Source organism: Paramormyrops kingsleyae, chromosome 25 (genome assembly GCF_048594095.1).
Source record: "Paramormyrops kingsleyae isolate MSU_618 chromosome 25, PKINGS_0.4, whole genome shotgun sequence".
NCBI classification, from domain to species: Eukaryota; Metazoa; Chordata; class Actinopteri; order Osteoglossiformes; family Mormyridae; genus Paramormyrops; species Paramormyrops kingsleyae.
Genome location: NC_132821.1, coordinates 20,259,528 through 20,282,110, shown reverse-complemented (window position 1 = coordinate 20,282,110; position 22,583 = coordinate 20,259,528). Strand labels below are relative to the sequence as shown.

At 41.4% G+C, this 22,583-nt stretch overlaps 1 protein-coding gene across 1 annotated transcript; it reads right to left on the bottom strand.

Moving 5' to 3' along the window:
* Positions 1 to 12,006: 12,006 nt before the first annotated feature.
* Positions 12,007 to 22,114, bottom strand: LOC140577603 (T-lymphocyte surface antigen Ly-9-like). The gene is made up of 7 exons (XM_072707188.1): positions 21,897 to 22,114; positions 14,934 to 15,257; positions 14,693 to 14,728; positions 14,263 to 14,523; positions 13,596 to 13,712; positions 13,145 to 13,227; positions 12,007 to 12,586 (listed from the first exon to the last, which is right to left on the bottom strand). The coding sequence occupies exons 1-7, from the start codon at positions 21,958 to 21,960 to the stop codon at positions 12,533 to 12,535; spliced, it is 939 nt and encodes a 312-aa protein (XP_072563289.1). The 5' UTR covers positions 21,961 to 22,114; the 3' UTR covers positions 12,007 to 12,532.
* Positions 22,115 to 22,583: the final 469 nt, after the last annotated feature.

Genomic DNA, 22,583 nt, shown 5'->3' with positions numbered 1-22,583 from the left:
GGAAGTGGGAGAGAATGTTTTGCCCTGTTTTAAAGCGCGAGGAGCACGAGCCTCCGGTTTTGGTTTCCTTTTCGTTTTCCTTTGTTACGTTGTGTGTTTAGTCGTCAAGACCACCCGTTCCTGGATTGTTTTTGGATTTTCTTATTAAAGACTTGGATTTCTGTTACCATTGTGCGTCCTTCCCTCTTCCCTACACCGCTCGCCCATGACGATCGCAAAGCTTCAGACGTCATCTGTATTTGTGTGTTTGACAGTAATTTCTTTAAAAAAAATTTTTTTTTTTTTAAAAAAAGCTAATTTTTGCCCTGTTTTGTTTATATAGTTGGTCAAAGTAAAAAAACAAATGTTCATCATATTGCCTGGTTTGTGCTGGAAAAAAAAACAATATAAGACACTCTATATTTCACATTGCTGAAGTGTTTATATTTTTGTTTAAACATAGTAATGCAAAACACATCAAAATACACTCACCTAAAGGATTATTAGGAACACCTGTTCAATTTCTCATTAATGCAATTATCTAATCAACCAATCACATGGCAGTTGCTTCAATGCATTTAGGGGTGTGGTCCTGGTCAAGACAATCTCCTGAACTCCAAACTGAATGTCAGAATGGGAAAGAAAGGTGATTTAAGCAATTTTGAGCGTGGCATGGTTGTTGTTGCCAGACGGGCCGGTCTGAGTATTTCACAATCTGCTCAGTTACTGGGATTTTCACGCACAACCATTTCTAGGGTTTACAAAAAAGTGTGGGGGATGTTTTCTTTAGGCCCCTTAGTGCCAATTGGGCATCGTTTAAATGCCACGGCCTACCTGACCATTGTTTCTGACCATGTCCATCCCTTTATGACCACCATGTACCCATCCTCTGATGGCTACTTCCAGCAGGATAATGCACCATGTCACAAAGCTCGAATCATTTCAATTGGTTTCTTGAACATGACAATGAGTTCACTGTACTAAAATGGCCCCCACAGTCACCAGATCTCAACCCAATAGAGCATCTTTGGGATGTGGTGGAACGGGAGCTTCGTGCCCTGGATGTGCATCCTACAAATCTCCATCAACTGCAAGATGCTATCCTATCAATATGGGCCAACATTTCTAAAGAATGCTTTCAGCACCTTGTTGAATCAATGCCACTTAGAATTAAGGCAGTTCTGAAGGCGAAAGGGGGTCAAACACCGTATTAGTATGGTGTTCCTAATAATCCTTTAGGTGAGTGTATGCTTGGAGTTTCTAGGGTTAACAAAGGCACTCGCTCTCTGGTAACCTAGCAACGTAGGGAGTGATACACTAACAGCCAATCATGTACCAGTATCACCTTTGGTTGCGCCATATCGTTGTCTCGTGCTGGTCTGCTGGATTCCTCTTCATAATCAGAAAATGAATGCCGCAGCGACCGAGGAAATTGTAAATAAAAGAGGAAAAGTCAGCTCGCCAGTATGGCAGTTTTTTGGATATTATAAGTCTGACCGTAGTCAGACCAATGTCGTCTGCAAATTATGCAAGACCGTCGTCCCCGCCAAGACTGGTAATACTACGAACTTGATGTACCACCTTAGCCGCGCTCACCCTTTGGAGCACAGCCGTATTCAACCAACAACATCTGTAGCTGCAACACCGCACAAGCAGCAGACCACCATGGAGAGGTACTCTGCATCAGTGCCTTATGACAAAGAATCTAAACGGTACAAAGATATAACGGAGGCAGTGGCATATCATATAGCCAAAGACATGCTTCCGCTTAGCACTGTCGAGAAGCCAGGTTATAAAAAGCTTATACACGTACTTGACCCACGCTATGTTCTTCCTGGCCGAAAGTACTTTTCTAAGACTGCCATTCCTAAGCTGTATGTAATGTGCAAAGAATCTGTGCAGCAAGAAATATTGTCAGCCAAGTACTTTGCAACAACCTCTGACCTGTGGTCAAGCCGTACTTCTGAGCCATACATTAGCTTGACCATTCACTTCATCGACAATAAATGGGGTTTGAAAACCAGATGCCTTGAGACTGCATACTTCCCTGAAGATCACACAGGAGAAGTGATAGCAGAAGGCTTGAAGGAGGCACTGTTGTCCTGGAGTCTGATTGAAGACAAAATGGTGTGCATCACCACAGACAGCGGGGCAAATGTGGTAAAGGCGACTTCACTGAACAACTGGACACGGCTGCAGTGTTTTGGCCATCGTTTGCACTCTGCTGTTGGTGAGTAGCTTTGTCATTTTAATGCTCGCCATCAATGTTGGTTCCTATAGTGATTTTATTAGCCAGTAATTGAGATTATATATTATGATCTATGGAAGCAGCTTTACACACTGACATGACTCTGTGTGTGTGTGTGTTTCTGTGTGTGATCTATTATCAGTTATTAACGCTGACATTGTTTTTCTGCAGGTGCTGCAGGAAAAGATAAAAGAGTGGAGAGGGCTGTAGGTGTGTGCAAGAAAGTAGTATCTACCTTTTCTTACTCGTGGAAGAAAAAGAGTGCGCTCTCTAAAGCACAGGAACGTCTCCATCTTCCCACACACCAGCTGGTCACAGAGTCACCAACCAGGTGGGGATCAAGACAAAAGATGGTGGCAAGGGTCCTAGAGCAACAAAAGGCCATCACTGAAGTTCTGTCTTCTGAGAAAAACAACAGGCACCTGATCCCAACGTGGCAGAATATTGACGTCCTTGAGTCAATGCATGCGGCCTTAACTCCTCTCCTGGAGTTCACAGACTCCCTTTCTGGGGAGTCATATGTGACGGTCTCGTACGTGAAGCCTGTGCTCCACCTTTTCCGCTCCAGTTTGCTGAAAGTTAATGAGGGGGACACTCAGCTCACAAAAGAGCTGAAGACAAAAATAATGACTATCTCAATGAGAAATATGCTGACCCTGACACAGATGATCTCCTTGACATGGCTACTTTCGTGGACCCTAGGTTTAAACGCCAATACATCAGACCAGAGAAGGTAGGGGCCATTCAAATGAGAGCTGTGTCTGAGATCATGGATGAAGACCAGGGCCAATCACAGGCAGGGCCTTCTGAGGGAGCAGCAGACCAAGGTGCAGAAGGAGGAGCTGTCAGTGGACCACCTATGCCACTGGGCATGAAGAAGCAATGCAAGTCATTGGGGAGCTTTTTCAAAAAACAGTGCCAAGAAGATGATGCTTTGCCTCTCACTGAAAAACAAAAAGTGGAGAGTGAGCTGGAAAGGTACCTGATGTGCCCTGATGCCGAGAGTGAGTCTAAAACCCTCTGGACTGGTGGAGACTACATGAATACAACTTCCCCAGATTGTCTCAGCTGGCGAAAAAGTACTTGTGCATTCCAGCCACCAGCACCCCCTCAGAAAGAATTTTTAGTACTGGGGGTAATATTGTCACATGCATCAGGGCAGCTTTACACCCAGAGAAGGTCAACCAGCTGGTGTTCCTAGCACAAAACCTGGACTGAAAATATACTTGAATAGTTCAACTTCAAGTATGATTAGAGTAAGAATAACTTGAAGAGTTACTTTTTCATATTTCTGCAGGTTTTATATTTCAAACAATGTTACTGTACTGTATCAGGTTTGTTTTTTTATATTACAGATGTATCCGTCTACCTCAGTTTTATTTATGTTTACAAAACACTGCACATATTTTAAAAACACTTTATTTACCAGAAGGTGAACAGCTAGTGAACTTCCTAGCACTAAACTTGCACTAAATTCTCAGGTTTCTCTGTTTATATTTAACACTTTGCACTATTTTATTACACTTTATTAAGCATTTCTTACATTTTCTTTCATTTTGCACCTTAAATGTTAAGAGATAATTGTTAAGTGTTCATTGAGACTTTAGACTTATGTTTACATTTTAATTATTTGAGTTTTCCGTGGTTGTTGACATGTTTAAAATAAAAATGTTTAAATGTAATATATTTTTCTCCTGGTCCTTATTTTAAATGGGTCATAAAAAATATCAATAATTATCGATAACGATCGATATGAAACACTCATATCGTGATACAGTTTTCAGCCATATCGCCCAGCCCTACTTGAGCCTTTGGGAGGGGGTATTGGTCCACATCTAACCACTGATTGACCGTCACTTTGTAATCCCCGCATAGGCGCACCAACCCATCTTGCTTCGGAATGCATACGAGTGGCGCTGCCCACTAATTACTCCATGCTGTTCTAACTCCAGGAGTTTCTTATCTACGGCCTCTCGTAATGCATACGGTACGGGCCTGGCTTTACAAAACTTTGGTTTCGCCTCCGCTGACACCCACAATGTAGCCGTGATCCCTTTTGCACGCCCCAACTCCGCATTGAAATCTGCTTGGTGCTAGCACACATTGTTTCTACAGGGTCGGCAATGTCTACTTTATTCACTTTTGACCAGTCCATTTTTAACACACGAATCCAGTCTCGACCCATAAGCGCTGGACCTCTACCACGTGACACAAGTAAGGGTAGCCTTACGTGCTGCTTCCCACATTGTTATTGTACAGCGATCATCAACCTACCCAACAAGGCTAACGGTTGACCCGTATATGTTTTCAGAGTGACTTGACATGGTTGCAACTTAACATTTTTCAACTTAGATCGGTACTGGCTCTCTGAAATTACAGACATCGCGGCTCTGGTATCCACTTCAAAAAACATTTTTACCCCATTACATTTTATCATCACACGATAAGGTTTTACATACTCACAACCAGTCTTTGCAGTTAAGAGTCTCATATCAGTCCAACTGTCTGCATCCTCAGTCGTTTGGTTTTATTCACGACTCTCCATTTTTCTCTGAAGAAAGTTCGCTTCCGATCCACCTCGCTCTCTCGACACTCGGCTTGGCGAATTTACTGTAGGTCGAAACCGTGGCTTGCCTCGTGCGTTGCTCTTGTTCTTCCAAGCACGTTCCAAATGTCCAGTTTTTCCACAGCCATGACATCGAAAATCCTTGAAACGACAGTTCTGTGGGCTATGCCCCTTTCCCAGACAACGATAACAGTCCTGTGCTCCATCCGCGACCCTTTTCTGGTGCTGCGTTGCTCCAAGCCGGCCGTCTCTGCGCACACCAACATGATCCGTCCGTAGCTGCACTGAAAATTGACCCTTCTGCATGTTTTCCAATCCAGCATTAGTGCACTCAAAACTATTTGTAATTTCCACCATTTTCTGCCATGTCAGTCCTTCACCTCCAGCGGCATCTAACAACTTCCGGCGTAGTTCTCGGCTAGACGTTCCACAGACAAACTGATCTCGGAGCTGGTCTTCCAAGTTTGCGCCAAAATCACACTTGGCTGCTAATCCTTTCAAACTGGCAATGTAGTCCGCAAATTCACCTGGCTGCTGCCGACGACTCCTGAACGCAAATCTCTCCGCCAGCACATTTTTCTTCGGCGTGTAAAAATTTCTAAGCACCTCCAACAATCCTGAGAGAGAGACCTCACCGAATGTTTTTGGTGAAATTAAATCTTTTAGCAGGGCAAAAACCTTTGGACCAACTACGGATAAAAAAACTGATCTCCGTCGTCCTGGTTCTATCTGGTTTGCGTCCAAAAATTGCAAAAATCGTTTCTTCGCCTCGACTGACTCGTCAAACTGGAGCCCACTATCAGTGCTGTATAGGGCCATTGTACCCCATCTTTCTTCTCCCACTTAATTATTTTAGGTTCCGTTGGCATCCGCAAAAAAAAAAAAAAGTTACCTAGTCAAAATAACGAGAGCAACGCGTCGCTCCTAAAAAACGAATAAAAATGGAATCCCATCCTCGTCGCCAAAATTCTGTTGTGTCCAGGGTTAACAGTTAACCTGGCCGGGTGGGTTAGTTGAAGACATGGCAGAGTGTGGTGAAGTCAGAGCAGTCCGGTGAATATTTACGAGGTTATAAGTGATGGTTGGGCTCAGTTATCTCCAGTTAAACCAGAATCAAGCTTCCAAAAATCAGTGGAAGAGGTTCTGAACTAAACAGATGATGAAGATTTTAGGATGCATCATAATTCCGATATTATTTGATATCAGTGATATCAATCATTGTTGACACACCACAATGAATATTGTCCTCTGCACTTAACCCATACATCACATTACAAGGAGCAACTAATTCAGCACCTGGAGAGGCAGTGCTTGGGGACGGTACCATGTTCAGGGTATATCAATGCTACTTTGCTAGTTCAAATCAGCCATCTTTTGATTACAAGTGTGCTTCCCCAACCATTAGGACACCACTGCTCCTCATAGGGACTCCAGGAAACACCAGGCAGAAATATGCCATGTGATTGAAGAGCAGAAACTTTATTTTCTAACTCCTGTTATTCAACAGAACAGAAAATGCTATAATTATCCTATGAATTCATTTGAAACTATGAAATTCAACAAGACACTGTTGAGGAAGTTGAAGGTTTCCTGTGTATCAATCACAGTGACATCATACAGCATATATCTATTAATGCCTTTTCCACATCTAACGAACATCAGCCATATCTTGCTGTGTGTTTTTGCTACTGAAAAGCTGAAATTCTTGCTGCAAAAGGGAAGGTCCTCTTTGCCTCAACACTGTGTGCATAATTATTAGGCAAATGTGTATTTTGCTTGTATCTGCCTAACAACTTAATAGTTTAAGTCCAGATTAATCTCTAATTAAGAGTGGACTTTAAAAATAGTAAATATGCTGAATAATTCCTGTTTGGAATTTAACAGGAAATGATAGGTACATCCCTGTGCAGAATTATTAAGCAAATTATTAACACTATTAAAATAGGCCATAAAGGGACCATGCAGAGAGCAGGGAAATAAACAAATAAATAAGTAACAAAATAGTAAAGTGCAATTCAGAGGGATGCAAAAAATCTACATTGCCAAAATTTTAAAATGTGATCTACATACAATTGAGTGTTTCGTGGCCAACAGCAAAAGAAGATGGAAGAAATGTAGTGAGGAGACACAAATTAACTGCCAAAGGTCTGTGGCAAATTAAAGGGGAGATTCCAGACTCTTTAGAATCAAATGCCACCATTTTTCAGAACTGCACTCTGAACAGAATCTCTGGAAGTACTAGGTGCAGTGTATTATGTGACATCGCTATGGTCAGAAACATAACCTCAGCTCAATAAGGCACACAAGCTAAAACCTCAAGAAGGAACATGGACACATCTCAAGGCTGATTTTACATGGGTTTTGTGATCAGATGAGATGCAAGTGACTCTTGATGGAGCAGATGGATGAGTTAGTGGATGGGCGTCTTCTTCAAGCGCCATCAAGGTGGTGGAGAAGTAAGGATGCAAGCTGCAGTTATCAGTGATGAACTTGTCAGAACTTCACGGCTTGCAGATGGTGTAAAGATTACCTACAAGATCTAACGGCAACTCCTGGAAGATACCTTCTTCAAACACTGGTACAAACAAAGTCTGCAGCTTTCAAAAAGGTTATGATGTTCATGCAGGACAATGTCCCTTCCCGTGCATCAAAGCATTCCATAGATTGGCCAAGAAAGGTGACAGGTGACTGATTTATGACCTGGCTCCCTTCATCGCCTGATTTAACCCCCACTGAGAACTACTGGGCCTTACTAAAGTATGAGATTTACCACGGTGGCAAGCATTACACTTCTCAGAGCAGTGTCTGGGAGGCGGTCCTATCTGTCACAGCTAATATTGGACATGATCAAGTCAAACACTTGGCTTATGATGATCGATGAGAAGAAAGGTGGCTATATTGGACATTAAACTACTAAAACTGTTTTTTATTATTTCAGTTGATAGTGAAGAGTGAAAAATCCATTTTTTTCCTGCTGCCTAATAATTGTGGACGCTGAAAATCAAGTTACAGTCAAACCTCCCTTATCCGGGCAGAGTGGGACCGAGGGGTGCCCGTAAGTAAAAAATACCCGTAACTTAGAAATACATTAACAGTACAGTACAACGTACATGTGTACAAATACAAACTACCTGGTAGTTATGAGGTGCAAGGCTTATAATAGGATGTTATTTCAGTCTGAGCTAGTGAATCATCCTGTTTTATTCTTGCAGTGGTCATCCAGTTTTAAAACAGCATCAAGTGAGCTGGATGATTTTTTCTTTACCCTTCCAAATATCGCCTACCGTAGACTTAGCCACTCCAAAATGGTCTGCAACAACTCTGTATGATTTTCCTTTTCGTATCTCTGTAATGATATCAAGCTTCCTTTTTGAAGCCATGGATTTTGCACAGTTTTACGCGCCGCTGTAAGTTCAGCTCTGCCCACAGCCTTGTCCTCTAGCTCGCTCTCCATTCGACGTTCGCTCCGCCTCCATATGCTGACTCCGCCCACGACTCTCTGTATGCGGCATTCGTCATTTTCGTCTTCCGAAGTGAAAAGCCGACCACAAGACGTCTCGGGAGCTCTGCTCACTTATTGATTATTGTTGTTGGTTTGCTTTTCTTTGATGGATATTATGTTGTTTTCTTTTCTTCCCCGCCAATCAGGAGTCAGGAGCCACTTGTATAGATCTTCAGATTCAGTCTTTATTGCAACAGCGAGGTTACGACCAAAGCTGGACACCCTGCAGGAGTGTGTCCAATACTGTTTAACACAAATTTTTATACATTTTCTTACTGTGTAACAATATCTCGTCATATAAGCATCATCATTCCCTCAACCATTCATCATCGTTTTCTCCCTTGATCCACACCCCTATATGATAAGTTTGTCAATCATCTCTTTTACTGTTTGGTGCCTGGGCTGAACATAATGGTGGCGTGACCATCTCTACTCAGTTTTTTTAAATACCCAGCCGTGAACTTTTGGTGAACTCAGGTGAATCTCTTCCTTCAGTAGCAAACCTTGGCAGCTTATGCTTGTTGCACATTGTCTGGCTAGAGTGTTAATAATAAATTTGTCCTTCAACAATGTGATAAGCTAGCTGTAGCACTAATAAAGTTCATATTCATATATTAAAGGCTAACAAAATAGCTAACAGATACAGAAACTTCTAAGCCAACACAAGGTGCTAAGCTAATTCATACTTGTTTTTCGTCACATTGTGCACAGCAGTAATTGGTCTGCATTCTCTAAAGATTACAAGGTCACTCTCTACACGGTTTACTTCAGCTTCTTAAGAGTCCTAATGATTACATTCTCTATGTGTGCGGGTGTGGTACCATCAGATTGGAAGCATGCTAATATAACATCCATATTCAAAAAAGGGGATAGAAGTAATCCAGCAAACTATAGGCCAATCAGTTTAACTAGCATTACTGGAAAAATAATGGAAGCTATAATTCAAGTGAAAATGGTAGATTACCTAGATGCAAATAACATTATAAAGGATAGCCAACATGGATTTAGGAGAGGTAGATCCTGCTTAACGAATCTACTTAACGAATCTACTTGAGTTCTTTGAGGAAGCTACAAGTGAAATTGATCACAAAAAGGCCTATGATGTGATTTACTTAGATTTCCAGAAGGCCTTTGATGTTGTCCCCCATAAACGGCTCTTACTAAAGCTTAAAGCTGCAGGGATTTTAGGAACTGTGGCAGCTTGGATCAAAAACTGGCTAACTGACAGGAAGCAGCGAGTAGTTATTAGAGGTACAATGTCACAGTGGGCCTCCGTTCATAGTGGGGTACCGCAGGGTTCAATTTTAGGACCACTATTGTTCCTAATTTACATTAATGATATTGACACAAATACATACAGTAAACTGGTTAAATTTGCAGACGACACCAAGGTGGGCGGTGTAGCAGATACTGATCTAGCAGCAGAGAGGCTTCAACGGGATCTGGATTTAATTAGCAAATGGGCTGATACTTGGCAGATGAAATTTAACACAGATAAATGTAAGGTAATCCATGCAGGGAGCAGAAATATAAAGTACAGATATTTTATGGGTTCCACTGAAATAAAGGTAGCTGATTACGAGAAAGATCTCGGTATGTATGTTGATGCTTCCATGTCCCACTCTCGCCAGTGTGGGGAAGCAATAAAAAAGGCGAACAGAATGTTGGGTTATATCTCTAGGTGTGTGGAGTTTAAGTCAAGGGAGGTGATGTTACACTTATATAATTCCTTGGTAAGACCCCACCTAGAATACTGTGTGCAGGTTTGGTCACCATACCTCAAGAAGGACATTGCTGCCTTAGAAAAGGTGCAACGAAGAGCTATGAGAATGATTCCTGGTCTTAGAGGAATGTGTTATGAGGAGAGGTTAGCGGAACTGAATCTGTTTAGCCTTGAGCAAAGGAGACTAAGGGGGGATATGATTCTGGTCTATAAGATTCTAACGGGTCTGGATGCTGTTCAGCCAAATGACTATTTCAATATTAGTCGAAATACTAGAACTCGTGGCCATAAGTGGAAATTAGCGGAAGAACATTTTTAAAAAATTTGAGGAAGCACTTCTTTACACAGCGTGTAGTTAGAGTATGGAATAGTCTTCCTGCTAGTGTAGTGGAAGCTAAAACCATGGGTTCCTTTAAATCAGAGCTAGATAAGATTTTAACAACTCTGAGCTATTAGTTAAGTTCTCCCCAAACGAGCTTGATGGGCTGAATGGCCTCCTCTCGTTTGTAAATTTCTTATGTTCTTAAGTGCTAAATAATATTCCATAATTACTGTGTATGACTTGTTTGGTTTATTGGATTTCTGATTTTAGCTTTGCCCTTGGTTTACTTGCTTATTTGGTTTCGAACTCTCGCCCGGTTTTTGGTTAACGTCTTTGCGCGGCCCTCGGACACTTTGATCTGTGTGTGTGTCAGGTGCATAAGGAGTGACTGCCATTTTTGTTTTGCGAGCTTATGTTGTATGCTGTTGTTTGGATAGGGAGTAAGGTGTAGAATTTGTCAGTGTTTTTGTTTTCAGAGTTCATTTTCTTTTTCTTCTGCAAAGGAAGCTAGATAATGTAAATAACCCCCGGCCTGTGGTCATGGTAACCAGGTGGAAACCAGTATACACAACAGACTATAAATATCTAACACGACAGTAACTGAACTTGCAGTTCTTCAGTGGTAATTTATTTTTCACTGTGTAAAATACTCTAAAAGAGAACGCAAAGTAGACCTGTGTGAGATCATGTGTCCTTCCTGTCAGCTATAAAGAATCTGGCGATTCTCCTTTGATTTCACCCACAGAACTGCTGCTGACTGGATGCGTTTCACTTCACTGCCCTCCGTAAGCTCTAGACACTGTAGTGTGTGAAAATCCTTGGGAGGTGAAATTCTGGACGCAGTAAATCAGGCACTAACCAAACACCACATTCAAAGTTGCTGAGCTCAGGCGTCTCATGCTTATTCCAGCAGTAAGTGAACCTCGTCATGTTGTCCACCTGCTGTGTTCATTCACCTGCAGTCACACGGATTCCCGTTAGCGTTAACGAGCTGAGGGACCTAATTAAGCTCTTCTGAATGTGTTTGCTCACTCCATCGGGGCTTGGTGTAGTGACTGAATCTGTGTCTGTAGGGACAAAATCAACATTTCATAACCCTGGCTGAAATACAAATAGCTAGTTACAGTTTACAGGTACATGTCCCCAGATCATCAGCAGATGGACCAAACAGCCTTTAAAGGCTCTAAGGCAGGGGTCGGCAACCTTTTTGACATGGAGTGCCAATTATATATTTTCTTGTTAGTCTGCGTGCCATGTTAACGACTGGGGGGGAGAGGGGGGGGGCTACCATCGAGTAGTCAAACTAAAGCAGCAGGTGCGCCAAGCAACAGCCAATGACATTTCAACATCATAGAAGACGTGTGAGAAATTTTAATGTGTTTAATAATTAGGGTTGTGATCTAGAGACCTGCACGGGACGAATTTTTCAGTCCCGCTCCTGCCCGCTCCCGCAAGATTCTGTCCTGCTCCCGCAAAAAATATATATTATTTTCTCCCGCTCCCACCCGCAGTATTCAAGTTTTGTCCCGGTTCCCACCCGCAAAATCCCGCAGGTAAACATATAAGTAGATTTATTTTTACCACTTCTTCCCGCTACTCTGTTATTTGTTTCACTTTCTTCCCTTTTGAGTATATATAAAAAAGAAACGGAAAATAAACAAATATGTTTCATTTTATTTGAGTTTAATTAAATGGAATGATGAACATGGACATGAACGAAGAGCTTTTCAGAACATAGAAATACACTCAGAACAGTTAGAAATAGGCTAATAATATTGCAATGAAACAAAATAATAATAAATGTTGATTTCTCAAGTGGTCAAACAGAAAAGCATTTGGCCTAATACTGCTTCAGAGCGTTAGCCTTTAATTTAGTCGTTCTTGTTGCTTTTGTGCAGTAGATAAATAATAGAGTACTTGTTTTTAATAAATTAATTTTATGATAATTCCATTTTGCGGGAGTCCCGCGAATAATTCTATTCTCCCGCAACCCGCACATACATGAGGACCTTACCGCCCGCACCCGCATTCACCCATCAAATCTTGTCCCGCGCCGCACTCGGTGTGTTGGGTCCCGCGGGAGTGCAGGTCTCTATTGTGATCATCGTCAGCGTGCCTAGGGTTGCCGACCCCTGCTCTAAGGAATCTTGTTGTGCTGTTCAGCTGCCCCATGCTGGTACGCAGATGCACTGTCATCTGAGAGCTGCGTACACGGTGCGGTATTCTGCCTCTGTGCTGGACTCCCCCTGCAGGAAGGAAACACACAGTAAGGACAGGCAGGAAGAGGGAGCCGCCCCTCAGGGTATCCTGGTTCAGATTCCTGAAGTTTGACATCAGAAGAGACTGAGGCTGTGTCTGAATTCCGGGGCTGCATCTGTCTAAGGCTGCATTCGAAGAGCTAATGCGTGATAACAGTGTGACAAGGCCGTTCCATTTCAGCGGCTCCTTCAGATGCGGTCTAGTGTGTACACAAGATGCATTCCGAGGACCTTCAAAAGGCTATACAGAGCGAGTTCTTCGAAGTATGAAGCCCCTGAATTCAAACACAGCCAGAGTTTTGAAATGCAAGCTGAATATGGCTTTCAGTTGTCACCGCCTCTGGGCCTCAGAAATTCAATCTCTTCTGAAAGGTTTATAATTACTGCACCTCCCCCTTTACCAAACAACCACATCAAAAGATGGTATAGAGGCACAGAGATGGAGAGCCTTTGAGGGCTGGGGAAGAGCAGCCATGTTTGTATTTCAAAGACGTGCATAAAAATAACACACAGAGACGACAGGGTGACTCTGCGTGCAGCTCTTACCAAAAGCTGCGTGTTTGTCCTCCCAGTGTCAATGTCTGCGTACGTCACCTGATCACTGCCTGCATCTGTGGAGTTCTCACTTTCTGCAGACAGAATCAAGCAAAGTTATTCTTCTATGCACAGAACTCACTCCTAGGCAGCGGCACAGCTAGAGATTCTAGGCCCCCTGACAAAATCTCACATTGGGCCACCTCCCTTAGGTATAGAAGGGCCTCTGTACAGTGTTGGGCCCCCTGAATCTGCCAGGGTATCCATGCCCCTGTTACTAGGTCACCTGAGCAAGGGCAGAAACGTTACTCCTTAACATGCAAAGTGAGGACATTTGACTATGTGTAATTATATGAAGAAAAAAGCACATTAATAATACAGTATAAAAGCACTATGACAAATAAATGCATATCACTTATTGCTGTAGGTGACAGAACTCATTGTTAAAGCTGAACATTCTTACCTTCAATTTTCCTGGATTTTTTGGATTTATATATAAGATAAATGAATCCAGTTAGGATCACAACTGTAGGGATCAACACTGCAGGTATAACGTAAATCCTTGGTGTCGGTGAAGGTCCTGAACAAACAAGGAGATTCACTCAGTTTGTAAGAATTTCAGCAAATCAGAAGAGGTTCCATAATGGACCTGCATTAGGTAACAGGTAACCGTTTGTCATTTATATCCAGTACAATCAATCTCTGCACCTGACAGACAGGTACAGACCACCTATTCTTTGTCTTGTCTTTATTTACCTTTGTGTTTTATGTACTTAGTGTAGCGCAGTGGCTTGGTGGTTTGCACCTTATCTACACCAAACTCTGCATGTTTGCTTGCTCTCCCTCTGTCTGTGAGCTTGTCACTGTGACCATGTAGTAAATGGGTGCAAACAGAAGATACCATCTGTACATTTTTGAGCTACTAGTTGAATAAATAAATATGAATGCAGTGAAAGATTAAGTGCTGAAATAAATGGAGAAGTTGGTACAGACACGCTAAATACTGTATTGTTACTTTGGTCTCATTGTTTGCAATCTGTCACAATGTATCTGCAGTAAGTTATTGGAGAGGAGAAGCTGTGTTAGTGTCCAGCAGCAGACCATGAGGGACCCTCTGCTCTGAGACCTACCCAGCTCAGCACACAGCTGTTTGATGTTCCCCTCTGCAGCCTCTTCGCTGACTAGGTTGGTGGCCACACAGCTGTAGGCAGGACTGTCCTCCCAGACCTCCAGGGAGAGAGACAGGCTGGTGCTGAGGTCAGGGCTGCTGATTTGGTTCAGTGTCTCATTCCCTCTGTACGAGGACAGGGTGACGTCTCTCCCGTTCTCTACAGAGCACAGAACCCAGCAGCTCCCCCTGGCTGAAGGTCGGACTGATGAGCGACTGGATGCTGGAGATGTGAGGAGGAGAGAGAGACGCGTCACATGGGTAGTGTCATGCTAAATGTAATAAATATGAAAGTGAATCACAGAGACGCCTCAAAGGACCCCATCATGTGATCAGATCTCTCAGACATGAAGAGCAGATCATGTGTAGATCAGTATCAGACAGACGGTCACCTTGTAAGGATGTTATGTGTGGCCTGTTCACTGGATCTGTGAGTAAACAGGAGAGCAGATTATCTACAGACCTGCTGAGAGAGCAGGCTTATGGCAATAAGAAGAATGGGTCAGAACCAGAACGAGACTGGAAGGAATAAAGATACTGGAGTGAACAGGAAGTTTAACCTTTATAAGACTGGAATGGGAAAGCCATATAAAAATGTAATGAAGTATTAAACTGATAATTAGTAACACTTACAGTATATTTCTAGAGTAAATTCTCTGTTCAGTATTTGTCCATTTATGATCTGTAGCTGGTAAATCCCAGCGTCACTGGTGCTGATGTTTGTGATGCTGAGAGATCCAGTCTGTGGGTCCAGCTGCAGCCGCTCTCTGAATCTCTCACTGATGTTGGTTTCAATCTCCCCATTAACTGATTTAGCTATTGTTGTGGAAGTATTACATGTCCACACAATAATGGAAGCAGTAGCTATAAAGGAGCCAGTAACACCAGTATGCAGAGTAACACTGTTCCCCAGTCTCTCTGTGATGGTCACTGTCTTCCCTTCCTGACCCAGCAGCCCTGAAATCACACAGGTGACACGTTAGACTCATAATGTCAGCGCCATGCCTACGTTACACTCTTAGAATGTTACCGCCATATCTACATTTAACGAAGCCGGTTTCTCTGTATATTTTTTCAAATCCCGCAGATGTCACATAAATGTATTTTTTAAAAATTACAGAAACAGTCCCATGCATTAAGTGCTATACTATTCTAAGCCCATAAGACACCCTGGGCAAGTTTCACAGCCGGTGCTCCCCATCCAACACAAAGTGAAACGGGCTGTTTGCTAATATGGCGCCCCCCCAGAAGATGGCGCCCTCAGTGGCCGCCTACAATATGTCTAATTGATTTTCCTGCAAAATTCCCCAGAGCCCTAGGAACAGATCAGAACAGACATTATGAATAACCTGGATCGCGAAGAATCAAAACAGGAAGACTGGAACACGGGAGGGCACACACAATAAGAAGATCTGATTTCAATTACTAGACTAACGATGACCGGACAAACGGGAGGCTTAACGACGAGCTACAAGCATCAAGTGTAAAAAACGGGTAGGACGAGACGATACGAATTGTGTTTATCGTTTGCGAAAGTATACATGGTACCGTCGGGCAAACCGACAGATCGCGAGAACAGCGAAGGCCGAGCAGATTTCCCTGCCGGTGTTCTGTCGATATATGCTGCTTTGTCAAAAAATGCTACCGTAGTGCTAATCGATAGCCCTAACCCTAACCCCCTAAAACCCTTACTTTAACCCTAATCCCAAGACAGTGGAACTGCACATGCGCAGAAAGGCTCGATAGCACGTCTCGATAGGTAGTATTTTTAGACACAACACCGGTGTTCTGTCGAAAACTACTACCTATCGAGACGTGCTATCGAGCCTTTCTGCGCATGTGCAGTTCCACCGTTTTGGGATTAGGGTTAGGTTTTAGGGGTTAGGGTTAAGGTAAGGGTTTTAGGGGTTTTGGGGGGCTAGGGTTAGGGTTAGGGTAAGAGTTAGGGTTAGGGCTATCTATTAGCACTACGGTAGCATTTTTCGACAAGGCAGCATATTTCGACAGAACACCGGCAGTGTTGCCAACTTAGCGACTTTGTCGCTATATTTAGCGAGTTTTTAGACCTCTCGGGCGACTCGTTTTCAAAAAAGCGACTAGCGACAAATCTAGCGACTTTTTCTAGTGTTATTGGAGACTTTTGGAGACTCTGACGTGGAAGCACGTATCGTTCTTACTCTCCTTACCGAGCAGCGGGTGCTACCGTGGGCTCCCCTCCCGTCCCACAGCATTCATAGGCGGACAGTCCTCACGCAGCAGCCCCACCCAGCTGCAGTCAGAGCAGCTGCAGGAGACGTTCACCTTTCCGCGTCCAGACTGCAAACGAATTGCGCATGCGCGAAGCCACCACTGGCCGATCCTGCCCTGGTTTATTGCCAAAAACTCCGCGAAGTATGACAGTTTTTAAGAACAAGTAATTCCGCCAGAGTGTCTCTTTCGGGTCACTTTAACAGGTGTTGTGCCAAAAAGTGACTGTCTGCCAGAAACTGATTACGATCCGCGGGAGCGCGCACAGCCTGTTCAGGATGCATCGCAGTTTCTGTGCGACTAAATCGGGTAATTTCGATATCAAATCGTCTTAAAGTACAAAAAGTATACAGTACATGTATCCCCGAGCTAATAGTGAAGGTATGTCTTTGTCAGATTTAAGGGTTTGGGGAAATTTTAAATAAATAATTGCAATAAGAGTTAAAGGAAGCCATTGTCATGTAAAACGCTTTAAAGCAGTCCTCAGTCGTAACTGCGTTGTAAAACTGTAACCTTATGTGATGAAGCCATGAAAGTTCAAATGCGACACATTAATGTAGACATATGTTTATAAATGTTCCTACGTCTAAATGAGTTTCACTACACAACCGATGTGGATTACTTATTAAATAAATACAATTCTTCATCTTGCAGTCATATTAAAGAGTCAGTGGATTTTTCCTACTCTGTGCTGCAGTATCAACTATCCAGTCCTTTTTACCACTTTAAACACCTCTATAGGACCAGTATAACCAGTACAATGCAGTTCACCCATTGCCAAAAAGTGAATAAAATCAAAACCTTTATACTGAATGGCTATTTCTGCCTGACTTTAATTGTTTTACACTCTTCTGGGTTGTATTTACATGATTAGTAAACATCTAACCCATTTTTATGGCTTTAAACATCTCTATACTGTAGGACCAGTACAATGCAGTTCACCCATTGCCAAAAAGTGATTACAGTCAATACCTTTTTACTGACATACATTTTCTGCTTCAGTTTAACTTTATAGGCCTCTTGTTATATATATTTACATGATTAGTAAACAACTAACCCATTTTTATGACTTTAAACACCTCTATAGGACCAGTGTAATGTAGTTCACCCATTGCCAAAAAGTGATTACACTCAATATCTCTTTACTGAATGGCTCTTTCTGTCTGACTAATTGTTTTTACACTCTTCTGGGTTGTATTTACAGGATTAGTAAACATCTAACCCATTTTTATGACTTTAAACACCTCTATAGGACCAGTATAATGTAGTTCACCCATTGCCAAAAAGTGATTACACTCAATATCTCTTTACTGAATGGCTCTTTCTGTCTGACTTTAATTGTTTTTACACTCTTCTGGGTTGTATTTACAGGATTAGTAAACATCTAATTCAATTTAACTTTTTCTATTTATTTATTTATTTTATATAAACAGTAGTGTTGCTTTTCAGACTGTCCAAATTAATCTGAAAAGGAAAGTTTCACTACATTAGACTGTATGTACAATCATTCACATGTCATAATTATGGTATATGATATTTTGAAATGGCATTCTTAGTCCAGGGTTTACAGTTTTGGTCAAAAATTGTATTAATGCATTTATGTGGCACACAAACAGGTCCTACATAATGATGTAATTAATTGCAACTCTAACATGTGTAGGTGATTATACCAGGAGAGACGAGAAGCCTTTTGTTAGACCCATTAGGGGAAACTAAGGCAAAAATTTTACCTGCCAGTAAAATCTATTCTTCACCCTGGTGTCTTGTACATACAGTATATTAGTTCTTTTTGCATGTATATAGTTTTTAATATTTTGGTCTTACAAGCATCTGTTTTTATTTTAGCACTAAGTATTGAAAAATAAACACGTTGAAAGTAATACAAAGTTGTTTTGATTTGTATTTTTTTGCATCTATGTTTTTTGGGGAAATATTAAGAAAAACCTATGTCCAACCACATTTATCGAAGATAAGAACGCTCCTAAACTTAAGAAATCTAATCCTGTAAATATAACCCAGAAGAGAAAGAGCCATTCAGTAATAAGACAATTACTGTAACAATTTTGACTGTAATCACTTTTTGGCAATAGGGTTAGGGTTAGGGTTAGGGTTAACTGCGTTGTACTGGTTATACGGGTCCTATAGAGGTGTTTAAAGTCATAAAAATGGGTTAGATGTTTACTAATCATGTACATACAACTCAGAAGTGTGTAAAATTTTTTAAATCAGACAGAAAGAGCCATTCAGTAAAGAGATATTGAGTGTAATCACTTTTTGGCAATGGGTGAACTACATTATACTGGTCCTATAGAGATGTTTAAAGTCATAAAAATGGGTTAGATGTTTACTAATCATGTACATACAACCCAGAAGAGTGTAAAAAATTTTAAATCAGACAGAAAGAGCCATTCAGTAAAGAGATATTGAGTGTAATCACTTTTTGGCAATGGGTGAACTACATTATACTGATCCTATAGAGGTGTTTTAAGTCATAAAAATGGGTTAGATGTTTACTAATCCTGTAAATATAACCCAGAAGAGTGTAAAGAAATTAAAATTAGGCAGAAAGAGCCATTCAGTAAAGAGATATTGAGTGTAATCACTTTTTGGCAATGGGTGAACTGCATTGTACACTGGTCATATTGAGATGTTTAAAGTGGTAAAAATGGGTTAATTGTTTACTAATCATGTACATACAACCCAGAAGAGTGTAAAACAATTAAAGTCAGGCAGAAAGAACCATTCAGTAAAAAGGTTTTGACTTTAATCACTTTTTGGCAATGGGTAAACTACATTGTACTGGTTATACTGCTCCTATACAGGTGTTTGAAGTGGTAAAAAGGACTGGATAACTGATACTGCAGTTAGGGTTACCACTTTTAATACAAAAAAATAAGGAACGCATACTGCAGGGGGGCCACATCCCCTATTTTCTTTACATGGGCATTATGTTGTTTATTAATGTATTAAATGTAATGTTTCATGTAATAAATTAATGCTTATGTGTCTGACTTAACCTTAACAAACAAATCATAATATTACATTGGAATGCGATCCACTTACATTGTATTTACAGAATTTTTACGAATTACAATTTGTGACCCAGTGTGTGAAAACCAGGCCAAATCTAATTCTGAGATAAAGTTTGATTTTAGCCATTCATTTCACTGTGATTTCAGTTGTTGACATGGTTTTACTCAGTTAATATTAAATACATATATTTTTATTATTTTCACATACCGTTCTTTATTTCATGTAGAAAACAGTAAATTACAAAAAAAAATTACTCCAGCTAGGTTCACACAGACTGGGTCACATTTTTAACATTATTTAGCAATTAATTAATTAATTAATTAATTATGTTGATAATAATTATACTGTCATTACTATGTCTGCTTCGGGAGAGACTTGGGGTACGAAGAACTGTCTGACTGTGCTTTGATTTTTGTGAGCTCTGTCATTGCGGGAATGCTGCTCTCCGGAGGCATGTTGTTGCACGTCTGACAGACCACCATGAGCCACAGAGAACGCTCTCCGACAAATTGTGCAGTTGGCTTGATAACAATTTCCGCTAACACTCTGCAGCCAAGTATTTGTTTCCTCCCACTCTCTGCGGTATTTTTGCAGCCGCTTGCGTTTAAGCTCTGAAACTTTAAGACGCGGGGGGTTACCTGGAGAAGCATCTGCCATTTTTTCAATATTACTCTCTGCCAACACTTTGCAGACCCTACTTAAAAGACCCGCCCTCCTCACTGGACAGTTAAAAAGACCAATCAAACTAACGATGACATCAAGTATTACCCAATCAAAAGTAGGAAAGGAGGCATCTTCATAAAATGCGTGTGGGATGATTTGCATGAGACGCTGCTTTAAAAAAAAATGATAAAAAAATACGGGACAAAACCCGTCCCGTATTGATTCAAAACGGGACGCGCAATTTCATTCTCAAATACGGGACGATTCCGTATTTTAAAGGACGGGTGGCAACCCTAACTGCAGTACAGAGCAGGAAAAATCCACTGACTCTTTAATATGACTGCAAGATGAAGAATTGTCTTTATCTAATAAGTAATCCGCATCGGTTGTGTAGTGAAACTCATTTAGACTTAGGGACATTTATAAACATATATCTACATTAAATGTGTCGCATTTGAACTTCCAATGTTTCATGACGTAAGGTTACAGTTTTACAACGCAGTTACGACCGAGGACTGCTTTAGTTTAAAGCGTTTTACATGACAATGGCTTCCTTTGACTCTTATTGCAATTATTTATTTAAAAATTCACCAAACCCTTAAATCTGACAAAGACATACCTTCGCTGTTATCTCGGGGATACATGTACTGTATATTTTTTGCATTTTAAGACGATTTGATATCGAAATTACCCGCCTTAGTCGCACAGAAACTGCGATGCATCCTTAACAGGCTGTGCGCGCTCCCGCGGATCGTAATCAGTTTCTGGCAGACAGTCACTTTTTGGCACAACACCTGTTCCAAGCCCGGATATAGGAAGAGGGTTGGAATTATGATATAAAAAAAACAAGAACCGACAGAAGAAAGTTCATTTGTAGTTCTAAACGTATTTAGGGTGTTTTTTAACCACCTTTTGTCTCTCCCACGACATTATTTCTCTCTCCTACAGCGTCCATTATAATTACATGCACATTATGCAATTTAGGCGATGGCGTCATTTAGCGACTAAATCCAACAATGCGGAAATGCAACCATTAACAACAACAGTACAACAAGGGCTACTTTTGCAGCGTGGTAAAGTTGGTTTTATATTCTATATTCGTTTGATATTCGGATTTGCCTCCCCTATATTTTTGCCCGCAAGCAAGCCGGTGTTCTGAAAAAACGTCCTACTTTATCAAAACATCCTACCGTAGTGCTAATCGATAGCCCTAACCCTAACTCTTACCCTTACCCTAACCCTAACATCCCAAAAACCCTTACCTTAACCCTAACCCTAACTCTAACCCCTAAAACCTAACCCTAATCCCAAAACGGTGGAACTGCGCACATGCGCAGAAAGGCTCGATAGCACGTCTCGACAGGTAGGATGTTTTGTCAGAACACCTGTTCGTACTGACCCCCGTCGGCACTACAGTACTGTTAAAGTGGGTCATCAAGCCGTGTCGCGTTTAATAAGTTTTGTCGCGTATTTATTTACACTTTTTTCTAGAGTTTAAAACAAACATTGAACGCATACCTAATTTTAAAACTAAAGTAACAGGTGCATAAGATGAGTTTACACCTTCGCTTTCATTGTAAATACGGTCGTTTTGACCATAATAATCTTACAACAGCCGCAGATCAAGCTTTTCTTATGCGGGATGTATGTTACCTGGGATAATCAGGAGTATAAGCAGGTATTCTTCTTCAAACTTTCTGCTGCATTTCAAAGACATGATCCAATGTGGGTGAGGGTAAAATGCGGACCGTTTACAAACAGCGGATTCCGTGTTTATAAACAGCCGTGTCGCAAAAGACGCCAAGAGAATCTGGCTGCAGACTCCACCAGGAGGATCTCCACTACAGGGACGTAAACACGTGATCTCTGCAAGTGAGTCCGGACATGACGTTATGCAAACTTACGCCATGGAGGCAGTACCAGATATCACATGATCTCCACGCACAGCCTGGATTTGTCAGTGGGAGGGTGTGTCACTACCGAAAATGTTACACCTACCGAAAATGTAACTTATGACTGGGAGGCATATAAGCAATAACATTAGGTTAATTTTAGATATGATTGATTACAATTGTTATATACCAACTGATTCATATATCTTATTCATAGATTTTTACAAAGCATTTGATACTGTTGGTCATGAGTTTATGTTCAGATGTGTTAAATATTTTGGTTTTGGGGAATATTTTCAGAAAGCTGTTAGAACTATTTACAATGGATGTAATAGTTCAGTCAAATTATCAGTAGGTACTAGTGGTAGATTTGAGATCAATCGAGGTATACAGCAGGGTAGCCCTTTGTCTCCATTTTTGTTTTTATTAGTTACACAAATTATGGCCC